The 23,949-nt window shown below is 44.8% G+C and overlaps 1 protein-coding gene across 1 annotated transcript in view; it reads left to right on the top strand.

Moving 5' to 3' along the window:
* The first annotated feature begins 1,612 nt into the window (after nucleotides 1-1,612).
* Nucleotides 1,613-23,949, top strand: part of DNAH1 (dynein axonemal heavy chain 1) — a 68,367-nt gene continuing 46,030 nt past the window's right edge. The window contains exons 1-19 of the mRNA XM_059479982.1: nucleotides 1,613-1,723; nucleotides 2,278-2,350; nucleotides 4,819-4,993; nucleotides 5,480-5,636; nucleotides 6,154-6,286; nucleotides 7,227-7,388; nucleotides 7,911-8,163; nucleotides 10,011-10,168; nucleotides 10,974-11,185; nucleotides 12,404-12,699; nucleotides 13,707-13,857; nucleotides 14,460-14,653; nucleotides 15,522-15,747; nucleotides 16,360-16,479; nucleotides 17,275-17,357; nucleotides 18,751-18,892; nucleotides 19,984-20,139; nucleotides 21,121-21,319; nucleotides 23,123-23,376. Coding sequence (XP_059335965.1) covers nucleotides 1,613-1,723; nucleotides 2,278-2,350; nucleotides 4,819-4,993; nucleotides 5,480-5,636; nucleotides 6,154-6,286; nucleotides 7,227-7,388; nucleotides 7,911-8,163; nucleotides 10,011-10,168; nucleotides 10,974-11,185; nucleotides 12,404-12,699; nucleotides 13,707-13,857; nucleotides 14,460-14,653; nucleotides 15,522-15,747; nucleotides 16,360-16,479; nucleotides 17,275-17,357; nucleotides 18,751-18,892; nucleotides 19,984-20,139; nucleotides 21,121-21,319; nucleotides 23,123-23,376 — 3,255 coding nt within the window. The remainder of the gene's footprint in view (nucleotides 1,724-2,277; nucleotides 2,351-4,818; nucleotides 4,994-5,479; nucleotides 5,637-6,153; nucleotides 6,287-7,226; nucleotides 7,389-7,910; nucleotides 8,164-10,010; nucleotides 10,169-10,973; nucleotides 11,186-12,403; nucleotides 12,700-13,706; nucleotides 13,858-14,459; nucleotides 14,654-15,521; nucleotides 15,748-16,359; nucleotides 16,480-17,274; nucleotides 17,358-18,750; nucleotides 18,893-19,983; nucleotides 20,140-21,120; nucleotides 21,320-23,122; nucleotides 23,377-23,949) is intronic.

The following is a 23,949-nucleotide window of genomic DNA, read 5'->3' as shown; positions in this document are numbered from 1 at the left end:
TTCTAGTTGCCATGCCAAAGCACAGCTGAGAGGAGAGAGATTGGAGATTTTCTAGCTTGAAGGAGGGGAGGGGGTATTATTGATCTCATCTCCCAGGTCTTTCCAATCTGTTCGTTTACTCCATTTCACTTAAAAGATTCGCATCATGGTAACCTTGATTTATTATCTGATTTCTTTTTTTGATTCAACCTCTCAAAATTGTGCACTGGCTTGAACCTGCAGTAATAAACCATCACAGTTATTCCCTCTTATCTCCGGCATGCATGTAATGCTTTCGGTGCTGTACCCGGTTCATTCTCACAGGCAGGCAGCAAGGTGAAATTCTGAAAAGATTGCCCTCTCTCATCAGGAGTATAGGGCAAGCAGAGTTTTCACTCCATTCAAGAGCAGAGCAGAGAGGGCATGGCAGGAAGGGATCTGCTGGCATTTTCTGCGGGTCAGGATGGGGCTCCAGACAAGTACTGTGCCAGCTGTGGCCTTCAAGACCAGGCAAGGTCATTCCAGAACTTAGCTGTGGAGAGCTGGAGGACTCCTGCTGCAGAGCCTTGGCTACTAAGAAGGGTCCTAGCAAGGGTGCAGGAGACAAACCACTAGTCAGGTAGGGCTGGGTGAGGAGGCTGGGTCCAACCCTGAGCAGGAATTGATCAGTAAGCTGTATTGGCCTGGAGTACCTTTGAGACACGCCATGGAAAGCTTTGACTCATAATTTATAGGAATAAGCTACACAGGTATGTGTACACCATTATATCAGTGCATGCATGTGCAGGCTGGAGGGGTTTGTGTCACTTTAGCTGTTCTAATTAGTTACAATAGCCATCTCTGTGTTTAGACAAGCCTAAAACCAAGGGTTGCATTATCCTCCTGCCAGAAGTCTGAGAGCTGTTCTTAATTGGTATCTCTGAGTGCACAAAGCTTTTATAAAATAAAGCTGTACAGCTGTGATATTTGCCTGGACTTGAGTCTCCCAAGGTGGAAGAGCAGAAATTATTTGTGAGCTGAGCAAAAATATCCCCTGCAGGAGAAGAAAGAGGGGAGCTTCTGGCAATATTTTAATATGTGTTAGGTGATGCTTAAACATCTGTCATGAATTATTTAAATGAAAGAGGCAGACTTACACCTGGGAGTAGCTGTGTTGGTATCCTAGGCTGTAGCCTGCTCCCACTGGAGTCAAGTGTGACTAGGTTTTTAAGGGATTTGGGTGCAGCAAGAGTAGTACTTCTCTTGTAGTCCCAGTTTAGTCAGATTCTCCTGGCAGCCTTTTGAACGCTGTCACAGATCCGGGAAGCCCCTGCTGCTTAAGGAAAGCAGCTTTTCTTGTGTGTGCTGCTGGTTTTCCCACTCCAAACCCCATCTGGAATAATAAAGTGATCTGTTTCTCCAGGGTTAGTGAGCCATAGAGGCAGCCACATGAGTCTGATGGCCCCCAGGTCGTGAATGGTGTGGAATCAGGGGATGGAACCTTCCGTGTTACCCACTCATTGCAGCAAGTCAAGGATGTCCAGCACTGTGGGAGGGTGTGGAGGAGTGCCAAAGATACACTGTGTGCCAGGCTCAATGTCTTTCCACTCACAGGAAGCCCAGGGTTACGTCACAGCGTTGTTGTCCTGAGAAGATGGACAAAGCAAGGAAGGAATTGAGGGATTTTCTGAATAGGAGCCAACCTAGCACCAGCAGTGGGGCTTCTGCTGATGTCCCTACTCCAGGACCCTCCACTAGCTCGGGGGTAAGTGCAAAGAGCAGTTCTTTCTCCAGCAGTGTCCTGAAAGGAAAAGCCTGATGGTACAGCTGGTGTGGACACATACAGGCTTCACCCCAGGTCCCAGCCCTTCCTTTGCTCCAAGGCCTTTGTGCAAGACCTTGATCTTTACAAAGTGAAGCCATGAGGCTCATCCTGGTCAGAGCTGTGCTGCCTTCCTCTGTAACCAGTGACAGCACTGTCACGATTGCCTGGTTTGGGATGGCAGTATGGCAGGGCAGGCTGTGGTTGTGGTGATATATGGCAGTAAAACCCTAATGACTGGCTGCCTAATCTGCCCCCAGCCAACATCCTAAGCTGACATCAGGCCACATGCTGCTGGGAGATCCCCTGCCCCTGTGCATTGGGCTGAACTTTTCAGGTATTTGTGTCTCTGAGCCTTTTCTGACCATTACTCACAGTCTCAGTTGTCCCTAAAGTCTGGTAAAGTCAGTCTTATAGAGACATTTTATTTCTGTACCTCTATGATCCCCACTCACACTATGCCACAACTGTGCTCTGACACTTCCCTTACATTCCAGGGTGCCTCTGGTGGCCCCCACACGTCCCAGTCTTTGGTGAACCAGGCAGAGCAGGAGCAGCACACCCCTAAAGGTAAATGCACTGAGAGGGAGTGAGGTGGGGCAGGAAACTGGGCCATAACTGTTCAGGTTGCCTATAGTGGGCATGCTGGGAATTAGGCTGCTGCCTCTGGGTTCCTGCTCTGCTTTCATTTTCAGTGCTCAGGAATGGTGCTGAGCTGCTTGAATATCCCATGAAAAGTGAATTTCATTTAGAGGTGAAGCAAAGTGATCTGAGTGGGTGATAAAACCCTGCTTCCTTTTCTCCTGGATAGATCAACTTCCCCCAGAGTTCAGGGTGGACTGTGCTGGTGCCTGTGGGAGTTCTGGTCCTGCTGCCAGGAGAACACTGAATTTGCATGTGTTCTTACTGTGCATGGAGCCAGCAGTGTCCCTTTCCTGTGAAAATCATGGAGTATTCTGAGTTAGAAGGGACCCACAAGGATCATCAAGTTAAACTGCTGGCCCAACACATGACAACACCAAAAATGGGACCTGCCTGTGAAAGCTGTATTTGGGATTTAGATATAGCCAAAATCATGGCCTTCCCTCATTTATTTATTCTGCACCCAGCTGCACCCCAGAGCAGATTGTTCTCCCTAGATGCAAGGGCTCTGTGTGTACAGAGCTGCTGGTGCCACCTGCTTACAAAAACTTGTGTCATGGATGCTCAAATATAGGAACAGAGAATGGTTGAAAGTTTGCCAGCACTCTCCTGGCCCCTAGAGCACTCCTGGGGATATGGATCATAGACTGGCAGTGGGTGGGAAGAAAGTGTGTGTGAGAGGATTTTAGAGAAAGATGGGAGCTGTATATACCACCCTCCTGTGCTTAGATGTGACATTTATTTTCATGAGTGAGGACAAATGACTGCTTCCTCAAGTGAATCTTGACAAGATAGACTCATCTTTAACAAGTGGAGACAGAACTATTTATGATCTGCTGCTTCTTCAAGGGGGAAGAAGCCATCAGGTTGGAAATGTAAATGCAAATGAAACACTAAGTATTGACATAAATAGTTGATAGTGCACAAAGTGCCATAATGGATGGTGCCAGGATTTGGCAACAATAAAGTGACTAAATTGGAACAGCTGTGCTCCTTGACAACAAATACAAATCAGGGCCATTCTGTAAAGACCCCGGGCAAGAGATGTACACGAGGCTAAAGAGCTGCATTTTAGGGATTCCTCAAAATTACTTTATGGACCATGCAAGTGTTTAAGAGCACATTCATGCCAGGCTAGCTGCCCTTCCTGAGGGAGGGAAGTAGAGAGAGAGGAGCCCGTTAGTGGCTGTTTCCTTTAGTCTCTAAGCAGATAACGTACAGCTCCAAGGGTTGAGCCAGGGGGCATTTTAGAAGGACAAGGGAATGATCTCTTAGAGGACCCTTCCTGTACCTAACCGTCCTGAAACATGTCTGGCTTTGGCATTATTGGCTGCTCTGCACAATTGCTTTGAAATCAAGGGTCACATCCATGACTCCAGAAGCACATGCAACACAGTGAACAATTGGGTTCAAAGCCTGACATTCAAAATACCCAATTCCAAACCAGAACCTTGGGTTTCTCCTTGATAGAGTGTGAAAGTTCATCAAAGGAAAATCTCTCTCACTCCACTAAAATCTATTTTTAGTTCAATGCTTAGCTCTGTCTAGGGAATAGTGCTTTTTAAAGCTTGCATGCAATTACTTAATTTAGGTTAAGCTTCAAATTCCCAGTTTGCTGCTGTTCTATTATTTGCAACTTGTTTAGCAATATAAACAGTTTGGTTTATTTATGGGGTAAATGACATGGTTTAATTTCTGCCAGTTCTTGGAAACGTATACTTTTTTCTTAGTCCAAATTTCTGTTGAAAATGTTTGGCCAAATGGTGAGATTGTTGGCTGTTTAACTCAATTTTTTCTCACACCATTGCTGATGTGAGTGGGTGGTTTGATTGAGCAAAAGCTGAGAAGAGAGAGGTTTGTCCCAAGGTGTGAATAGGCACTTCAGGAGACAAAGATGACCTGTGCAGCTTCTTTTCCCCCATAATATTCATAAACCCTGTATCACTACCTTGACCAAGCTCCTCTCAGCTAGGACTGACTCTTGGTCTCAGGGCCCCCCAGAGAGGCAGGGGGATCCTTTCTGAGGGTGATGGAAGCTGTGCATTAGAGACAGTAATTGCCCACGGTTATGTAGAGAGTCTGCAGCAAAGCTGGGAACAAACAGAGCTCCTTCGAGCTAGGTCAGTGCCTTGAATCCCAGAAATCTGCATGACAGTAATTCTCAGTGGAGTTTTCTTCTATACTATTATTTTGATACTGGAAAACCATAATCACATATTGTAGCAGGAAAAAAAAGGTCTTTCTGTTTCTAATTTGATGTCTGCTTGATTTCTCTTACAAATCTAGTGAAGTGACTTCTACAGACAACCCAGTACACAGCAGAGTTCTCCTTTGTGTGTGAATGTAAAGCAAAGTGATACCTGGTGGTTTCAGATGTGTTTCTCTTTGTTTCTTAGTCACAAAATTCAAGGTGCCTGCAAGCTTTAAAAGCCTCATGGAGGATCAAATGGTTGGACCATCCACTGAGATCCTTGCTGAGTCAGATTTCCCTGAACAATCATTTAAGCCCAAAGTGCAGATGCCTTTCAAACGTGTTCCAGGGCAAAACCCTAGGAAGGTTGAAGTAGAGAGGTAAGTAAACAGAAAGTGGCTAGAGGCATCACTGTGGAACAGACACAGCAGATTAGGGTGTTCACTTTTGCTTTTGAGGCATAACATGTCAAAAATCCTTGAGAAAACCTTTTCCTGTAAGGCAGTAGTCTCCAAAGTGGGATGTGCATGAATTGCAGAGGGTGCAGAAGACAATTCACTGGGATGTGGGAAGAAAACATTGTTTATGTCATCTTTTTGTCATTCTTTTTTAATTTCTGGTTTTGTGTATGCTCTATAATGTATTAGTACTGTAGTACAGTATATAATTTATAGATTGGAGTACCTGATCTTTCTAGGCCACTTCCACTGAATTATTTTTTGCTATAAATGAAGAAATATACATGGATGCAATGTGTACCAAAAATGTTTTTACCAATAGGGGTGCACAGTGAAAAACTGGAGTTGTAGGCATGGGAATGCTTGTAGGCACATTAAGTGGTTATTTCCTCTTCTGATGTTATCCAGGAGGAGACGGCTGTATCTCACCTTTGACATTGCTGAGCTCCTGGCCAGCAAGGGGATAGACTCCAATCAGCTGATGCCAAGGCACTATGACCCTGACAGTATGCTACCTATTGAGGAGACAAAAGATTCTGTGTTTCCCATCTACCTCCCATTACAGGTAAGAGAGCACGTGAGTACTTGTGGTCTGTCTCATTGCTTATATCACAGGAGATTTCTGAGGACACTTAGCCAGTATTGACACAACAAGCAACAAAGCAAGGAAATGCTTTGGAGCTGGCTTGGGCACTGAAGGGTCTCTACAAAATGCTGAGCATCTTCTGCAGGGTGCCCACAACTTCTATCAAAACTAATAGTGCTCCTCACTGGCTTTTGTGTGTCCAAAGGAAAGGTGTCTCCTGTTTCCTTCTGAGTGCAGGAGTCAGCAGTATTGCTGCAGGAAACCTCTCCAAATGTTGGTTTGTTCTCCCTAGGAAAGGGCTGGAGATACAAATACTGCTGCTTGGGAGAAAATTGTCAGCCAAATATCAGCACAGGTTTTGCACCTAGACTGATTTCCATATTTTGTAGCCTATTTAGGAACTGCATGTTAATGTTTTCCTCTCATGAAATTTTTTATTGGGTGTTTTCTTGTTTCTGGAGTAAATCCTAATTTCCCTCATGTCCTTGCTTTTTAGGTATTTGACAATGATGAATTTGACTGTCGAACTCCAGAAGAGTGGATGTCACTGGGGCTGGAGCCAGGATCTTCTGATAGAAAGCCAGTGCCTGGAAAAGCACTTTTACCTACAGATGATGTACTTGGACATGGTAAAACTTGAATCAGTTCCTGCTCAAGCAGGGCAGCACTAATGGTTACAGACCTTTTCAGCAGAAGAGAACATGTAGATTCTGATGAGTGTAGCTCTGAAAAGCTGTATCTCATTTTGGCCAGGATCAGGCAGTCAGTGCCAGAGACCAGGATCTCACTGGCTGCCAGTTCTGCCCTGGACCATTTCCACTTTGTTAAAGTTGCCTTTGCCTTTTGGTTTTCTGTCAGCACAGACAGAATTTCTCTTTATTGGTGCTTCATGGAGTTAGGGTGTTCTAACTCCTAGGGCACAATATGTTCTGCCTGGATTTCTCTGCAAGTGCAGGATCAGAAGACTACAGTGAACATACAAGTTGTAAACCTGGGCCAACTTAAGTGATGTGGACATTGTTTTCCAATCATTTGGAGCCTTCTCATTGAGAAGGCATTACTAGGTACAGTTGTACTGATGCCCAGCTGCGGCTGCAGCTCACTTTAACACATCTGCAGTAGGTTTAAAGCCTGGGAGCTGTCATCTGCAGCTCTGGAGCAGCCTCCAGAGGCTTGGCTGTCTGCAAAACTGAACCATAAAACATAAGCTCTGTGTATCCTTGGGCAGCCAGCACGTGATGGCTGAGTTCTGCCTGCAGCTGTCTTGGGGAATACCACACCTGATCACTCCGCAGGTTGAATGGACAGCAATATTCTGCCCTGACCTCCAGTATCCATACTGATATCAATATAAATAGATATCTGTCTGGTGTGTGCAAAACGTTGAAAAGTCTAACCTGTAAAACCTAAGTTCATTATTTAATTGGTCACACAGAAGCTCTGTGAGATTGACTGATATTCAAAAAGCAAATGGATTTGACTGTGGCATCACCACTTGGATCAGGAAAGTCCATTTGCTGGGACTCCAGGAGAACACACTAACCCTGTTTTAATCCTTGACTCTCTCAGACGACCCCAAAAGCCAGGAGTTGATCTACAAGTGGATTGATGTTGGTGTTCTGGATTATGACAAGGAGACAGATCTCTACTTGGTCCATAAAACAGATGAGAAAGGTCTGGTGCGTGATGAAGAAGGGAGACCCATCATCAATGGAGGAAGAACTCCAGAAGGTGTGTTTCAAATGAGGTCTTTTGGGACCTGTCATATAGTCTGAGAGCCAGTTTATTACCCATGCTTGTCCTAGCTGGACATGGGAAGGACACCAAGAAGTCATTTAATCCCTTTAACTGTTATTTCTGTTGATATGTGTCTGTTAAACTTATCTGAAAAAACCTCCAGGGGAGAGAACTCCACATCTTAATTTGATCCCGTTTGAGGTTTTCCCTTTGTAGACACCTTTCTTTTTATTCCTTCTCCCCATCCTTCCTGCCTTCAAGAAAAGTAAAATGTTGGGCTTTCTGGGTCAATGCCATTTTGAAAGGGAATGTGGACAGATTAAAATGAAGTACCCTTCTCCTGAAAGGTTTAGAGATGCTCCTTATCTCTTGCTGTCCTCTGCTTTGGTCCCTCATTTTGATCTCCCGCAAGCAGCCCAATTATCCTGTCTATCAAAAAGCTGCTGTCAGCACTGCGAGCCATTCTGAGTTTTGTTGTCCCTGCAGCCTCTGGCAAGCTGTACTTTGATTTCCCAGGAAGAGCTCCACTTCTGCCATGTCAGTACTGGGTGCCTCGGGTGTGCCTGCAGTTCCTGGCCGAGGACCCGCAGGTGTTTGCGGAGCGCGTGGCCTGCGCCGACAGCCTGCGCAAGAGGACGCAGGGGCTGCTCATGTACCACCTGTACGTGGACTGCATGCCCACAGAGGGGCTGGACACCATCAACGAGAAAAGCCTGCAGAGGGTGAAGCGCTTGGCTGTGCAGACTCCCAAAATGAAGGATGAGAAGAGGTAAAGTTTTGGGGTTTTGTGGTTGAGATGACTTCTGAGGTATTAGAAAGTTTCTCCCAGCCCCACGACTGAAGAAGTCGAGATTCATTGGTTCTGCTTTTCAAGGTTGTTTATTTTTTCTTATTTATTGCATTCTTTCTCTGACCTGCTGAGATTTGTCCAGCAGGTCAGGTTGTGGCACAGCCTCCACCCTTGGGGTGGTGTTAACTTTTTATACTAAGAACTATGTGTACTTTATTTACAATAATTTTTCAATACCTATCACCTATGTTAGACAGTGTGTTTCTACTCTAAACCAATCAAAAAGTGTCACCATCTTAGCAGAAGATGGAGGACAAGAAGGAGAAGGACAGGACACGCCTAGATTCTTCCATCTTGCTTCTTAAACCCCCATTCTAAAACCCCAAAATTCTACTTTTTCACTCTGTGACAAATTAACTTTTATTCCACTCAAACTCTTGTGGCTTGTAAATCCTCACACAAAGTTGGTAATTGTTTCCACGGTCTAAAATCAAAGGCACAGGTCTTTTTGACTCCATGCCAAGGTCTCTGAGCTCCTTGCCAGGGCCTCGAGTCACCCAGGGCAGCCAGAGGAATGTCCTGGGTCCCAACAGTAAAGCATCCTGTACTTGTCTGGGGGCTCAGCCTTCCATCCATAAACATTGTGGGACTTCATAGGGCTGCAAAACAAGTGTAAGTGGAGGCAGGTCTTGAGCAGCCAACTCACAGACCATGGGTCTCACCTGCCTTCCATTCTGTGCACAAGCACTCCATACAGTTGCCCAGAGTGGCATCAGAAGGAGGCAGATGGCAGCCCCAGGGACATGTGTACAGGTGGGCTGTCAGTGTTCCCAGCTGAAGTAGTTTCCATATGCAAGCCCACCAAGCCATGCTTACACCTGCAGTTAAGTGGCCTTCAACAGCAAGAAGGTTGACAAAAAATGGCATGGCTGACCTTGCTGTCCTCCCTGTGCTTTTGAGGAACAGATCAGTCATTGCTGTACTGATCTGCAGACCACCCGTTGTCTCCAGAGACCTGGCTGTTGTCTGCTGGTGACCCTTCTACCTATTAACAGCTGCTAAAACAAATCAAAATAAGATCTGCACAGGGGAAGGCAAACAGAACAGGAGATCTCCACCTGAATATAATGGAGTATCTCTTTGTGATGCAGTTCATATTGGGGAGGCATTTTAATGTCCCTGGCCTGATGAATCATGAGCCACTGATGGTGTTGCTGGGAATCAGCCGTGACTGATTGCCTTGCTCAGAAATAGGAAGGTGTGAGGAGCTGCATGGTCTGCCAGCCTGAACTGGAAAGTAGGAGAGTAATTAGTCTCTGTGAGCAGAACTACAGGGATAAAGAAAAGTACTCTGTCTCCTCGAGGTAAAGGATGATGATTTCCTAAGGCAAATGGAGCAGGGTTTCAGCACTTATGTGAGTGTTCTGGCTGAGGAAATGGACAACAGGAGGCAAATGGGAGGCCAGCTTGGATAGCCCACTTTTCCAGAACTGCCAGCTACTTTCTTTAGTTGGTGGTTATTTCTCCTTCCCTCTGTAATGCTTCTACCCAGTGGAGATGTTGCTTTGGACTGAAAAGACACTTAGAGAGGCTACAGTCCTAGCCCTCAGTCCCTGCTTGCCTCTATCATTAAAAGCCCAGCTGATACCTTTGCTGGCTGCTTCATTGTCTGCACAATTCTCCTGATGTGTTGAGTGGTAGGTGGGCTTCTGGGTTAGCACATTTGGGAGGGAGGGAGGGAGGGAGGGGTGGAGTTTGCAGTGAAGCTACAGACATACACATGCTGAAATGCTGTGGGTTCTCAGTGTTTCTGTGTCTTGTAACAGCATGTTAGACCAAATAAGCACCCTGGAGAAAGAAGTGAAATTAGACTATAAACACACCATGAACATGATCAGCTTTGACAGAGTTGTCGCTTCCAAACCCGAGATGTTTTCTTTTGTTACCCTTCCAGACAAAGAGCAGAAGGAAGCACCAGAGAAAGGTAGGGGACACAGTGAAACAGTTTGCTTTCTTGTCTTTGATAGGATTCATGGTTTACTGTAGGAACTCTCGGGTTCATGGTAATAATTAGAGCTCACAAGGGGCAGCAACAGGAGATTATGTGAGACTTTTGAGTGTGTCTCCTCTTTTTTAGGGTATATTTCCATGCTCATGTTACCTCAGTATAATTAGAACTCATCAGCTAAGCTGCAGTAGTTCTGCAAGTGTACCCTTAATGGCACCAAATGTTTGGCAGTGTGATTGGCTTACCACTGTGCTAGGGCTGACTGCCTTGCCTTTGCTGTGCCCAGCTGGGAAGTGCCTCAGGTGGGGAAGAGGGCTCAGGCTCCTTCAGAGCCCCAAACAGGAGGAAAATGGCCCCACTAAAAGATGGGAGGGGGAGGGGAGCACATTTTGTGCACTTCAATCTTCCAAAAGCAGGAGGCCTTGAGGTGCTTCACAAGTGGCCTCTCACAGATGAGATGACTCAGCTGTGCCTTGGAGCCTCAGTAGGAAGTTTCTTGAGTTCCAATGTTCTATCACATGGAGACTTCATGAGCCAAAGCCTTGGGAGGGTCAGGCACCAAGACAGCACCTCAGCCCCTAATGGGAGGCTGCAGAAGGTCTCTGCAGCAGAGCAGAGACTCCCTCTTTCATCCAGCCCTCTGTTGAAGCTGCTGCATGATAAGGCCCTGTGCATTGGAGCAGAGTCCTTTTCACAAGTGTCCGAATGGGACCTGTACTCTAAAAACAGAAGCTGAAATGGCTGTTGCAGGCAATGACATTATTTCTTTTTTTGGTGCTAGGGATCGTTCCTATCCCAGACTATCCTTTCCGTAAACGACGGAGAGAATTCAACTTCCTCTCACTCCTGGCCAGGCCAGAAGCCATCCATCTCTTTGCACAGGTACAAGATGAGTGCAACAAGGCAGCTGTCCTGTCTCTGTTTAACACAACTGTAACCAAACTTGTCTCTCTGGAGGAATTTGAAGAGATCCAGACTCAGGCCTTCACTCAGGTGAGCAGAGGAGGTGTGAGGGATGAGCACATGGAGCAGGCAGCAGTGCTAGATGATGCAGCAGCTGCAGATTGATCTTCTGGAAACTGATGAGCTGTTAAAGGAGACATCATGTTTGGGGCAGGGAGGAATTTGCATGTGCCTGTCAAATTTATTGGGATATGGGGAGAGTGGGCTGAAAGAGTCATGGTGGTTAGGATCAGCCAATGCTGACCATGCTCTTAGTGTGTTAAACAGGTGCCCATATAGGGCTGCAGCCCTTCTTTCCTTCACCTGGTTTATACACAGATAGGGGTCCTGGTTGGCACTCAAGTTTCTCTTTAATTTTTTTCCTTTTATTTCTTTTTTATTATTTCCCCATCCATCCAGCTGCAAGGCACAAGATCTTTGATTCCTCCTGAAACACTCATGGGGATAATGCTTTTCTACACTCTATGTTCTTTATATGCTTAATTAAATTACTCTGTTTGCAATGCCAATAGAGAGAGTAGGACAAAAATTTGCAGCTCTGTGGTAATTCTCACCAGAGGTTCTTCATGTCCTCTGACTGAGAGCAGCACATTGCACCCTGGATGTGGCCACATGGAGTAACTTGCACAGGGTTGCACACTAAATCAGTGGCAGAGAATGTGCTGGTCCTTCCCAGTCCTGTGCTGTTTCAGCTAGGCAGTGTTGTCATCCACTCAGTGACTAAAGTTCTTTTAGTACACACAAGCAGCAAGCTGCCTGTGGAGCAGAAGTGACACTTGGTGGTATTTTAATAAATTAAAATACTGAAAACTGCTGCTGCCCTTGGCTTCTTCTGCTCTTTCTTCTCACTTGTCAAGAGAAGACAACATTCTGTCCTTTATGTGCTCATCACACTGTCTACACAACTTTTTGTGAGGGACCCTGACACAGACAGCTCCAGGGATGCCACTCTATAGAAAAGAAGAAGGAAACTGTGAGCAAAACAGAGAATAGAGCACTCCCACTTTTTAATATCAGGCTTTCTTTTTGTAGGTCTTTTATCAGTGCAGGAGATGTATGACCAGGTTCAGATAACTCATGTGTGGGGGGGGAGGTTGAGAGCTACTTTTAGCTACCACAGCTCTGAGAGAAGAGTTTCCTTTCACAGCAGAGAAAGCTCCAACAGCCCCCGTTAGTAGCTCACCTTGCCATACTACTTTCCCATCAGCCCTCAGAGGATTACTCAGCTTGCTTTTTTCTTTGCCCTAGGTTCAGGAGTTTCTCAAAGGTACTTGGATTGATTCCATAAAGACTGCAATTAAGAGCAGCCTTGAAGATGCAGGCAAATGGTTCAACCTGGAGGAGAGTGACTGGGATGCCTACCAGAGCTCCAAGCTGTGTAAGCTGATGGAGCGCATCAGGTTCATGCTCCAGGACTCTCTGCGCTACCTGGTGCAGAACTCGCTCATCAGCTTCACCCAGTTTGTGCTGGATGCTTGCCAGTGTGTCCTGGACTGTTCAGAGGACATGGAATGGGGACCTGACATCACCAACAGTCCCTACGTGTAAGAAAGAAAGAAAAATAAGAAATAGAAAGAGCAGAGGAGAGTAGTGTTGTTGTTTTTTTAACTACTGTTCTGCAAGCGAGCTTTGCTCTGTGTGGGGCCTTTAAGCTGGGCAGTTTTCCCTAATCCTCCACCTGACATGTTCACTGGAGTATGGAGGAAGGACACAGAGCTGGCTGCTCTGTTAGCACAGCTTTCCAGCTGCAGTTACTGATATGGAGCAGCCCATCAGATCCAAGGTCTGCAGCTTTGATGTACTGTTCTAAAGATCAGCCACCTCCAGCGTTCTTGGGGGAGCAAATTGTTACTGCTGATTGTTTGTGGATGCCAGGAAGAAAACCAGGAGGATGGCTGCTTAATTCTATTCCTAGATGAAACCTCAGAATTGGAATCTATCCTGGGATCTCTAAAGAATACCAAATTTAAGTTATCACAGTGCCTAAAATTTTATTCCATTGGACATTGATTCAAGGATTTTTGCTTTTTGTGATATTAAAGAGGGAACATTTAGAAATGGAAAGCCAGAAGTAAAAGAAGAAAAAAAAAAACCTGCCACTCACATGAGGCCTCTTACTTTTAAATCAGTGGAAGTCTTGACACTGACTTCAGCTAATCCTGAGCCAGGCTGGTCACATGCAAGATTAGAAATACTAATATAACTTCCAGAAGGTGCATTTTAGGAGTATATTGGAGATACTGAATTTCAAAAACTACTCCAGTTTTTCTGTAAAGCAGCTCCAATTCTCAAGATAAGGTTATGACTTTGGGGAACCCTGATATGTCATGATTGATGGTTCCTTCACCTTTGATTAAAAAGAGTTCTCAGTGTCTTTACTGTTAAATTGAGAACACAGTGTTTTATATCTTTATCTGCATGAGACAGTCCTCTTCTCCTCTGCTTTCCTTTCCTGTCCAGGAGGCATTTCAGTATCAGCACCAGAGCAATACAGTTGTGTATCATATTCTCAAAAAGCATCCCTGTTCTTTCTTATCTCTTCCCACCACAGGTCTCAAAGGAATCCACTCTTTTTAACAGACATTGAGCTAGACATCACTGGTGTCCTCTTCAGCCCCTCTGTGGAGAGCGTTGAGACATCTCTCATTTCTCTGTTTGACAACGGGATCCTGGCGACCCACAGCATCCCACAGCTGGAGCAGGTGAACACTTCTGCATCACCAGGGATACAACTGTGCACGTGCCAGTGCATTGCAGCTCAGCACAGACACCCCTGAGCTTGTACTCAGGGAGGGAGGGAGGGAGGTGCACAAGTGGGTACTTGGGAATTCAGTTAAATTACTCTGGGCACAGCACTGTGCTAATGCAGTTCTATTCTGACAGGATTTCTTCAGTCTCCCAAACCTTGTAGCTCTTTTGTCTGGTGGTTGTTTCTGCTTTGGTGCTGCAGGTTGTGTGGACGCATGGACACTCTGGTTGCCCTAAGTGCGTGGTGGCTGGTAAAAGCAGACTCATAAAGGAGTCTTTCCTTCATAAAGGAAATAGCACTGTTTCCAGTTCTATTTGATGCAAGTCCATTCTGCATATGCATCCTTCTGTCTGCTACTGTGATAGCCCTCCCTCCCTAGGTCCTCATTCTTTGAGGAGGAGGGCACATAAAACTGATCAAACAATTCCTGACACAATGTAGAAGTGTGGACTGCAAGAGTTCCCAAAGGTGCCACCAGGGATTGCTTTGCCCCTCACCTGAGGAGGCACAATTAGCTCTGTTTGTCCTGAAAGACCTCTCCCCTTCCTCTTGCAGTATGTGTTGGTGAACATGGAGATCCCAGGCACCCCCATGCTGGAATCAGTGGGTTTGCAAGAGCCAAAAGTAGAAGAGCTACGTGAGGCTCTGCGCTCTGCCGTTCGAAAGACTCGGATCCCTCTGCAAGCCTATGGCAAGAAATACGAGAAGTTCTTAGAGATAAATAACAATGACATCCAGTACTTCCTAAAGTAAGTGGCTTCTGACAAAACCCCTGTGACCCCAATGACAAGCCTTTGTGGAAGCTGTTGTGTGGATGTGCTGATGTGAGGGTGTGGGGCTGTTCTGAGACCACGTGCCTCCAATGTGAGATCAGGCCCCTGTCAGAGGCTGCCTTCAGTCATGGGTGACAGTCCATGCTTTTAGAGGACATTGGTGGTGGCACTGGGAATGTCTTCCTGCCTCTGACAGCAGTCACATTCCTGTCATGCTCATCAGTGTAATTGGAGATATTAATGGCCCTAAAAATGAATCATCCTGTTTGAGAATCCAGTTAGCATACTTGACTCTGACCCCCCTCCTATAGTGTCTGCTCAGGCTGATAGCATTCTGTAGAAAGTAATGTTTTCTTTTGTTTCAACCTCATTGTTTTCATTGCCAAAACTCTTTCCACCTATTCTGTCCTTTAGCCTCTGTTACTTTAATGGACTTCTGTTTAGGTCTTCTGTTTTCTCCAAACAGTGAGAATGAAGCCCTTTTCTTTTTTCTTATTCCAGCTTAATCAATTTACAAATCCCATCTGATAAATTCCTGTCTCTCCCCAGAATACTCTGAATTGCCTACCCTCCCCTGAAGTGCCTCCTGATCTTGCCCTGTTTACACTAGTGCTTTTATTTTTTTCTCTCCCTTTCTTCTTGCCATATTTCCTCTTTCATCTCTTCTTTCTACTCCTTTTCTGCAGCTAGAATATCTGTGTTCTTATTCCACTCTGCACCTATTGTGTAAATGTATGCCTTATTAATTTAATGTCTTGATCCTTTGAGTGGACACAAACAGCCTGGATGCTGAAATATTCTAAAGGTCTACACAGCCATTTTTTGTTGGTCTTTTAATTTACAGAAGCTATGAAGAGCAATTTCCACCCACTCAGGACGTGACAAAGATAGTAGAAACATATTTGTCTGAAAAGGAGACCCTGGACCACCTTCTACCTAGTTCTATTATCATTGGCCCCTTTCAAGTCAAGATAGAACACATTAGGCTTAGTCTGTCTGATAAACACAAAGCCCTTGCCACTGCCATGTTGGACATGCTGGCTAAAACCCTCCATTCACAGGTGCAGAAAGTAAGTTAATGGTTCAATGTATTATCTGTTTCTGTCTTGTCTTGTTCTGCTTTTGAAGTTGCTGTGTTTTTGTGAAGTGACTAGAAGGCCACATTAATGAGGGTATTTTAAAGATCACACTGGGCTGATTACTTAAAATTGAAATTATCGAGGACATATGCAAACCCAACCAAATGAAAAATTAAATATATTTAATAGATTGCATGCCTGAAAGCTGTAGCTCTTGAGATTAAATTCTTCAAGACTTTGCCATTTTACAAAAGTATGTTGGTGAATTGAAAAGATCTGTCTAGTGGACAACTGAAAAGTCCTTCTGCTTCCTCTGAGAATAACTGGAATATAGGCAACTGCCTCTGCCAGCTGATTGTCTGAATCTGTTATTATCATCATTTTCACTACATACCTGCAGTTCCCCATCCTCTTTTTTTTTGGCAGTTTCATTCAGTTTGAGCTGAATGGGTGAGATGGATGTGAAAAGTAAAAGCCAGAACAGGACTGTGTACTCATCCCTTAGACACCTTCAGAATGGGAAGTGGGTGGATTGGGGCAGGTTTCCCAGTTTGTCTATTAGCACTTGGTGACTCTGATGGTGTTTGCTGTGTCCTGCTGCAGATCTGTGAGGCATATGAAGCCATCAGCACCAAAATGCACGAGAGACCAACGAACATCGAGGAGCTGGTTGAGCTGAGGGACTGGCTGAAGGGAGTGCCAGAGCAGCTGGCAGTGCAGGAGGTGGGGCAGGCTCTCCTTGGCACAGGGCATCAAGGGAAGTGAGGAGGAAATTTGTCAATGCAATGTGTGGTGTCTCAGAAGCAGAACTCCAGTTTTTTTTACTTGCATATCTTTGTGTGCAATGCCACAAGATTCCTGGCTTTGTATTTTTATAATTCCTAAGATTTGTATTTTTAAATATACATATCATAAATTTAAATCTCTTTGCAAAATAAAATAGCAGTTAAAAATCTTGCCTAAAATAGTTACATGTGCATTTTGCTGCATTCATGATCCATTCTGCATTTGTGTACTGAATGGCTATCTTCTAAAAATGAATCCTCTTTTCAAGAAAATCTTTCTGTTACCCAGTGCTCAAATTACTGTTAATATATTTTTTCTAATAGGACATTTTAGCACTGAGTTATTTCAAAGTTATTTGAAGTGTAAGTCTTTTCCCAGCTGAACAAATGGGGAACAAAGGCATCAAGCTGTAAGCTGACTTGTCCATGCCAATGAGGGAACCTGGAGGATAACCTAAATCACTCAATTTCTGTCCAGCACTTTATCCACTAGGTCACACTTCTTTTCATTCCCATAGAACAGAGGGTGATGATGGCATGATCATTCACAGAACAAGGGGCTGTAAATCCATTCCCACTGTTCACACAGCACTGAAGCAGCCCACATCACTTTAAGCTTGTGTGACTAACGCTCTTCAAAGGCACCTCATGAAAATGAGGTGTACACCAGAGACTTGGAATCAGCATGGTCTAAAGGTGTCTACTTTTTTTCTCTTTCTCTCACCCTGTGCAGCAACTGATTGAGGAAGTCATGGAAGATTACAAGGTCATGGAAGACTTCCTTTACAATCTTACCGAAGAAGATTTCACTGACAAGTGAGCACAAGGCATTTCTCCCACTGTCAAAGTGGGACTCTTCAGCAATTACCATTCTCAGTGCTTCAGGGGCCATGTGTCTATCAAGGGCTCCTGCAGAACTTTTAAGTGTCTCTCAGGCTATATGAGCACTGAATTCTTGAAATGAAGTTTGTAGACAAGAACTGTGAGTTCATGCTGCCTTCTGGCCTGGGGCAAGGCAAACTGATAGCTATTAACCTGTTTAACATAGTAAAGCCCTTTTCTCTGGGTGGTTTTTTGGGGGTTTTTGGGTTTTTTTGAGATACTTGTAAAGTCTGAAAGTGCACAGTTTAGTCTGTGCCTGAAACTAAATGAACACTTCCAAGATAGGAACACTCCCAGAGTTTTCTTAAAGACTAGGAAGAAATTTGAACCTTTATTATTACTGCAGTTCTTCTCCAAGCATCTTCCTCTTAGTTTTATTATTCCATTTGTGGCCTGACTATGCCCCAATAGCAGAGACAGCTCACAAACTACAAGGTTTCTAAAGCTTGCTCAACCCAGGAAGCACTTCTCTTAGGACATGTACTTGGTCCAGTATGTCTGCAACCTGAGTGAGTCTGTGCAGAGTGCTCCTGAAACTAGAAACATGGGGTGCAAGGTGCAAAAACCCCACAGCAGCTGCAGGAAAGCAGCTCAGCCCCAGGCCAGCTTGGAACAGGCATGGCTGTATTCCCACTGCCCAGACCTGCCCCAGGCAGGACTGGTAGGAGATGGCTGCATCCCCAGGTGCTGGAGGGTTGTGACCTCCTGTGAGTGTAGTGTGCAAACCTTGTACTGGCACTGCACACAGGCTGAGGGTCCAAGTGGAGGCAGAAATGGGTGGGCTATGTCTGAGCAAGAACCAAGAAACCTGTCTTGGCGTGAGCAGCCAATTCCTGCAGCCTTTCTTGGATCTACAATGCTCTCCCCAGGGCACTCTGCAGAATCCAGGGCTTCCCTGTATCTGGGTTACGCTGGCCCCTCACTGCCCTGCTTAACAGGAGACTGGCTTTTTCAGTAGCCCTGAAAAGCCATAAGCTGAGACTCTGACCCCATTTTTTTCAGTTCCTTGCAAATACATTCAAAGACAGACATTCCCTCTGGATGCCAACTGTTATTTTGCTGTCTCCTAGCTTTTCAGCAGTGTAGTGGATTTGTTCCTTTTAAAAAGGCCCTCCACTTCTCCCCAGCTCTCTCCAGCTGAATAGCCTAGTCACAAGGACTGCATATCAACAAGACAAGCTGGAAAAAAATGTTTTGTTGAAACCACATGTGTTTCTGTTGTTGTAAAGCCTCCTTGTTTGGTGGGATTTGGCTTTCTCATTCTGTGATTTTCAGCATTTCAAACATATGCTCAAGAAGCTTGTCTCTTTGTATCATGTGGGTGCAGGTGGACTGCCAGTTACTGGCCAGTGAAAATGTCCATGGAGTCAGAGTCCGTTCGGCTCCAGCACGCAGACGATGAGGAAAGATTTCGCAAAACACAGATTGCGGATCAGAAGGCATTTCAAGAGAAACTGGAGGAAATGCAGGTATTAAGCCCCTGACAATGAACTGTCCATAGAAGGGCATCTTGAAGCTCTTGTCATCAGCCAAGAGGGAAACTTTCAGATGAGATTTTACTCAGATGAGTTTTGAGGTGAATGTGTTGTTAGACCAAATATTAACACACCCTCCCTTGGTTTCTTGTTGGCTTTTGATTAAGAGTTTCCTTTTTGTGTGAAAGACAAGACTCTGCAGAAATACTCATTTTTCATTGAGAAGGTGTTTATACAGTGCTCCAATTCTTGGTGCTCAGGCAACATGGGCACCTCCTTTTTCTTTTTTGTGTGTTCAGTTCCCTGCAGAGCATCTCCTGTGGTGCGCTGCCATCAAGGGGGAAAATACAGCATTCAGCCATGGAACTCATCTTGTGGGAAAAGACCCTGAAATAACTGCAGAGTTTTGGAACTGAGATACCTCTGGTGTCTGCTAAAACAGTCTGAATTTTATTTTTTCCTCAGAAACTCTTAAATCCAGGGGGGAAAAAAGCCATTTTAGAAAGGTGGAATCACTGACGTAGATTTTCTTGGAAAGAGGTTCCCAAAAGGATAATACCCCAACACTGGATAAAAAAACCCAAACAAATAAAAAAACAAACCCACACAAAATACCAAAGCAAAATCCAAACCAAACAAACAAACCCAAGCCACCGAAACAAAACATGAAATTTATTAGAGAAGCTCTAGATATGTGTTGTTAAACAATTCTTGGAAACAAACTGAGTGACTAGTAGAGCTATCATTTGCACTTTACTGGTTCTGTAGCAAATATCAGCATAAATTCAGCATCAAATTTGGGCACAGACTTATTGTTCCTATTCCTTGGGGATTAAGTGTTGTCACAAAGAGGACAAGCAGCTGGTCATTGCATTTGCAGTTTCCTCCACCTGACCAGTGGTTATTGCTTCTCCTCACTACTTTCATCATGGTCTAAACAGAAATGAAATTGTTTTGGGGAGGTGAAATCACAAGCATAAAAATCTCGCCTTTGAATGTAACAAAGAGCACACCAGGAAGCTGTTATCTCTAGAAGCAGCACTCAGCTTCAGAGTCCCAGCTTATGCCTGCCTTTTCTCTTCCAGCTGACTGTAGGTGGATTTTCTGTCCAGTCAGACGTTAACCAAGCCCATGAGCTGGCTGAAGATGCAAGGGATGTCCGGAAGCAGCTGAAGGAGCTCCAGGAGTTCGCAGTTCTCTACAACAACAGGGAAAGACTCTTTGGCGTCAAAGTTACAGATGTAAGTGTCAGGTCCTGTACCCACAGGACTCTGATTTTTGCTGGGATTTCAGGGTGGTAGGTAGAGCAAATAATGAGACATAGTTCCTCAGGGAGGAATCCTTCATGCTGCTTTGGTTTATCTTGGGAACTGCTCCTCAGTCCTGTAGATGGGCTACACTGCTTCATCACTCCACTGGGCTGCAGAAGAGCCAATCCCAGGCAAATGTGGAAGGCTGCTCAGGGTCTGATATTTCCACTATTTCTGTGAGAGACTTTGGATGCCCACAGTGAGATCTGAGAGATGTTCATGAGGAGAAATTGGTTGGGAAGGTCTTGAATCAGCACTTAGGATGCATCCATTTCTGTGAGGCTGTTGCTGCAGGTCTATGGGTGTGAATGCAAGTGGGTGCTGGCAGCTGGCTGGGCTTGGAGCGTGGTGTTCTCCTAAGGCAACAGTTTATATAGTTGTAAACATTCATTTTGCTTGTAGCTGCTCAGCTGCCAGTGAGTCATTGTCATCCACATCCAGCCAAGTCTGGCTGCAGACCAGAAGTGGAGTTCACATGATGATTCTTTCCTACCCTTCAGTCTCTGGTTACTTCTCCTTCCCTGTAAGGAGCCAAGTTTTAATATGATAATGGTGTGTGCTTTCACTGATGGTGTGTGGCCTGTCCATCAAAATCTCCTCATTGTGCAGGAGAGCTTTGTAGAGGCAAGTGGAAAGAGTGCTTTCCATGCCACACACATGGTGCAGGCACAGCTCCACTGGATGTACGTTGGCCTGAATGTGTCAAGCCCAGCTCTGCTGGTTGCTCTCCCTTGGAATACATATTGTTGGCCCAGGAGAAGGTAATCTGATATATCCTCTTGGAATACATGTTTTCTCATTGCTGGCTTCAGATTCAAAAAAGAGGTAGGTTTTTTTGGCCTTTTGACATGTAGCTGTTGTTTGGAGATGAATACACTTGTTGTTTACGTTGTTTTTAATTTCTTTCTAAAGTACAGTGGGCTGAACAAGATGCTTAAGGACTTCCAGCCATACTATGATCTCTGGACTACAGTGTCAAACTGGATAAAGTGGAATGTGAGCTGGATGAATGATTCTCTCCTTACAATTGAGGCAGAGGAGCTAGAAAAGAATGTCACTGACTCTGTTAAGACCATGCAGAGATGTGTGAAGCAGTTCAAGGATTCACCAGGTAGATGCACAGTCTGGGGAAAGGAAGTTGGTGCATATCAGCATTTTGATGTGAAGCATGTCACAGAGTGCTCTAAGCAGGGATTATCAGGAAGTCACATGTGTATTAGAGACAGCTGGGAAAATACTAACAAAGTTATTTTCTGCTTTTTTTCCTGAAACTATGATGATTCACATCTAGATACTAGTTACAGGCTAGAAGTACCAGCCACCCTCTGATGTTGCAGTTAGTATTTACTAAGTGTATATATATATATATGTGTGTGTGTGTGTGTGTGTATTTATATATATATATATAAAGTGCAGTAATCCAGGCTAGTCACAGAGAGTTACTATATAGCCCACTGGCTAGACGTGTGGGTTTCAGCCTTCATGCAAAGTAAGGCAGCAAGGGAACTTGAATCTGGGTCTGTTTTCAGCAGGTGCTGTTTTCTTGGCCAGTCTTATTTCTTTATTGGCCAATGCATTTAATGGAAAGCCAGAAGAGGTCTTGATTTTGTTATGAATAAAATGAAACTGCAAAATCTGGAAATGATCTCTGCAATATAATAACAATTTTCCTTCTTGCCTGAATGTGTATGAAGTTGGGATGATTGCGCTCAGCCCTTGCAATTCACATGAAGGTCTTTTGACCATTTCTCCTAATAAAGCTGAAATTGAGGCTTCAGTTGTAGCTTAACTTGCCATTCCCTGGTTCTCAGAGATGTGTTGGTCATTCTTTAGAGCTAATTCTAAAATCTCCTGCCAGATGGCTTAGATTGAAATATATTTTGCTGTGGGTGATTTTTGATTCATCCTTTTTAACTTGAACTTGCTCTTAAACAATGCCATGAATCAGCCCCAATGGAGGAGGTGATGAGTGGATGCATGAGTAACTATGAATCATTATGATAAACAGAAATACTAAGAATACCTGCTTATGTTCATTGCAATATTCTTTGGTACCTGGATATTTGTTCTGTCCTTGGCATATCCCCAGCAGGGAGCATGAGGTGATCACATCTTTGCTGCAAGCACACGGTGCAACTGTGCAGGGTGCAATAAAAGGAGGCACACACTATAGCCAGATTTTGGAAAGGAAGCAAGTGCCATGTTTTTTACCTACCCATTGTTTTACTCACCATAGCACAACCCAAAAAAAAAGGCATGATGTGAACAGTGCAGAGGCTTTCTAGGATGCTCCCAGAGAGAAAAACCGTTTCCCTCACTTTGTCCTTGCTATGAGGCAGAAGTACATTTGTCTCTAGCATGGCCATAGGCTGGCAGGGCCTCTCCTGCACACTTTCTGTTTCCAGGCTGGGATCCCAGCCTGCTTCTAACTCCTTAGTGTCCATCTTCTCTTGAGGGTGACCTGAGCTGTGCTGTGAGATAACTGAAAATGCAGGTTTATTAAGAAGTGAGTGTCTTGAAATGATGACTATAACTTCCAAAATATCTGCTGGCAGATTATATGCTTCAGTCTATATCAAGGAGTTAAATTTGTCTGCCTCTCTTCTTCTGGTGAGCTCTAGCCTAAGGCACACTTCAGCTTAGCATGGGCTTGCCTGTAACAGGCTTTTGGTAATAGGCAGATCTGCTTTTTTGGAGTGGGCTTGAATCCTGGTTTAGTGGCCATATAGAGAGAGCCTTCCTATCCTCCTTACTTCAACCTGCATTTTCCAGTGCTCTCACCTGCTGCTTACCTCTACCATGTGACTGCATGCACATCAGGCTTTAGACAGCTTATAGAAATTCCTTAAGGCAGCTTCCTCACACACTGTTGTTGCTGATTTTCTCCCTGTTGTTCTGATTCTCTCCCTGAAAGACTGCCAGAGTGTGGCCAAGGAGTTTCGAGACAAGATGGACGACTTCAAGCAGTACGTGCCCTTAATCCAGGGACTGCGCAACCCCGGCATGAGGAGCCGGCACTGGGAGATGCTGTCCAGCCAGGTCAACGCCGAAGAGAAGCTGGACCCCAGCATGACATTTGGTCACTGCTTGGAGCTGAACCTGCAGGACCACATGGAGACTGTTCTCAAAGTGGCTGAGACAGCCAGCAAGGAATACGCCATCGAAAGTGTGAGAAGAGAGGACTTGTTGTGTCACTGCTTGCTTCTCAAATGGGTTTCTGCTGAGCAGGCAGTCATTGCCTTGGGTGATGTTCCTGCTGTCCCAGAGTGTTAGACACATTCTGCAGCACAAGTAAAAAGGTTGCTGTCCTTACAGAAGGCAGTGATGACCACACAACTTCCACACAGTAGAAGAACTTATTCTGTCTTGTGCAGAATTTCAGTTGTGGCATTAACAGCATAATGCCTTATGGTTATGTTGATCCACTGCTAGGGTCTCACTCATCACTCTGGGATTAGTGAGTGGTTAAGTTAAAATAAATTGATTGTCTGCACTCTGCCATTCAAATGTTATGTCAGAAGGATTAGCTGTGACTGGAAACAGAGATGGCAAATCCTTTAAACCAGTAAACGTGCAGGGAAACCTTTCTAGCTCTGGAGATTCATAGATTAAATAGTTTTTCAGCTTCAGTTCATCAGTTCAGATGTGATCTAAGATGGTCTTGACCTTCTGGCAGCTCTTGTTCTCTGAAATCTCAGACAAGTTCCCAATGGATAGTTCCCATTTTGTCAAAGCTGTCAT

This window comes from Ammospiza nelsoni, chromosome 11 (assembly GCF_027579445.1).
Source record: "Ammospiza nelsoni isolate bAmmNel1 chromosome 11, bAmmNel1.pri, whole genome shotgun sequence".
In the NCBI taxonomy this organism is placed as follows: domain Eukaryota; kingdom Metazoa; phylum Chordata; class Aves; order Passeriformes; family Passerellidae; genus Ammospiza; species Ammospiza nelsoni.
This window is presented reverse-complemented; position numbering and strand designations above follow the sequence as displayed.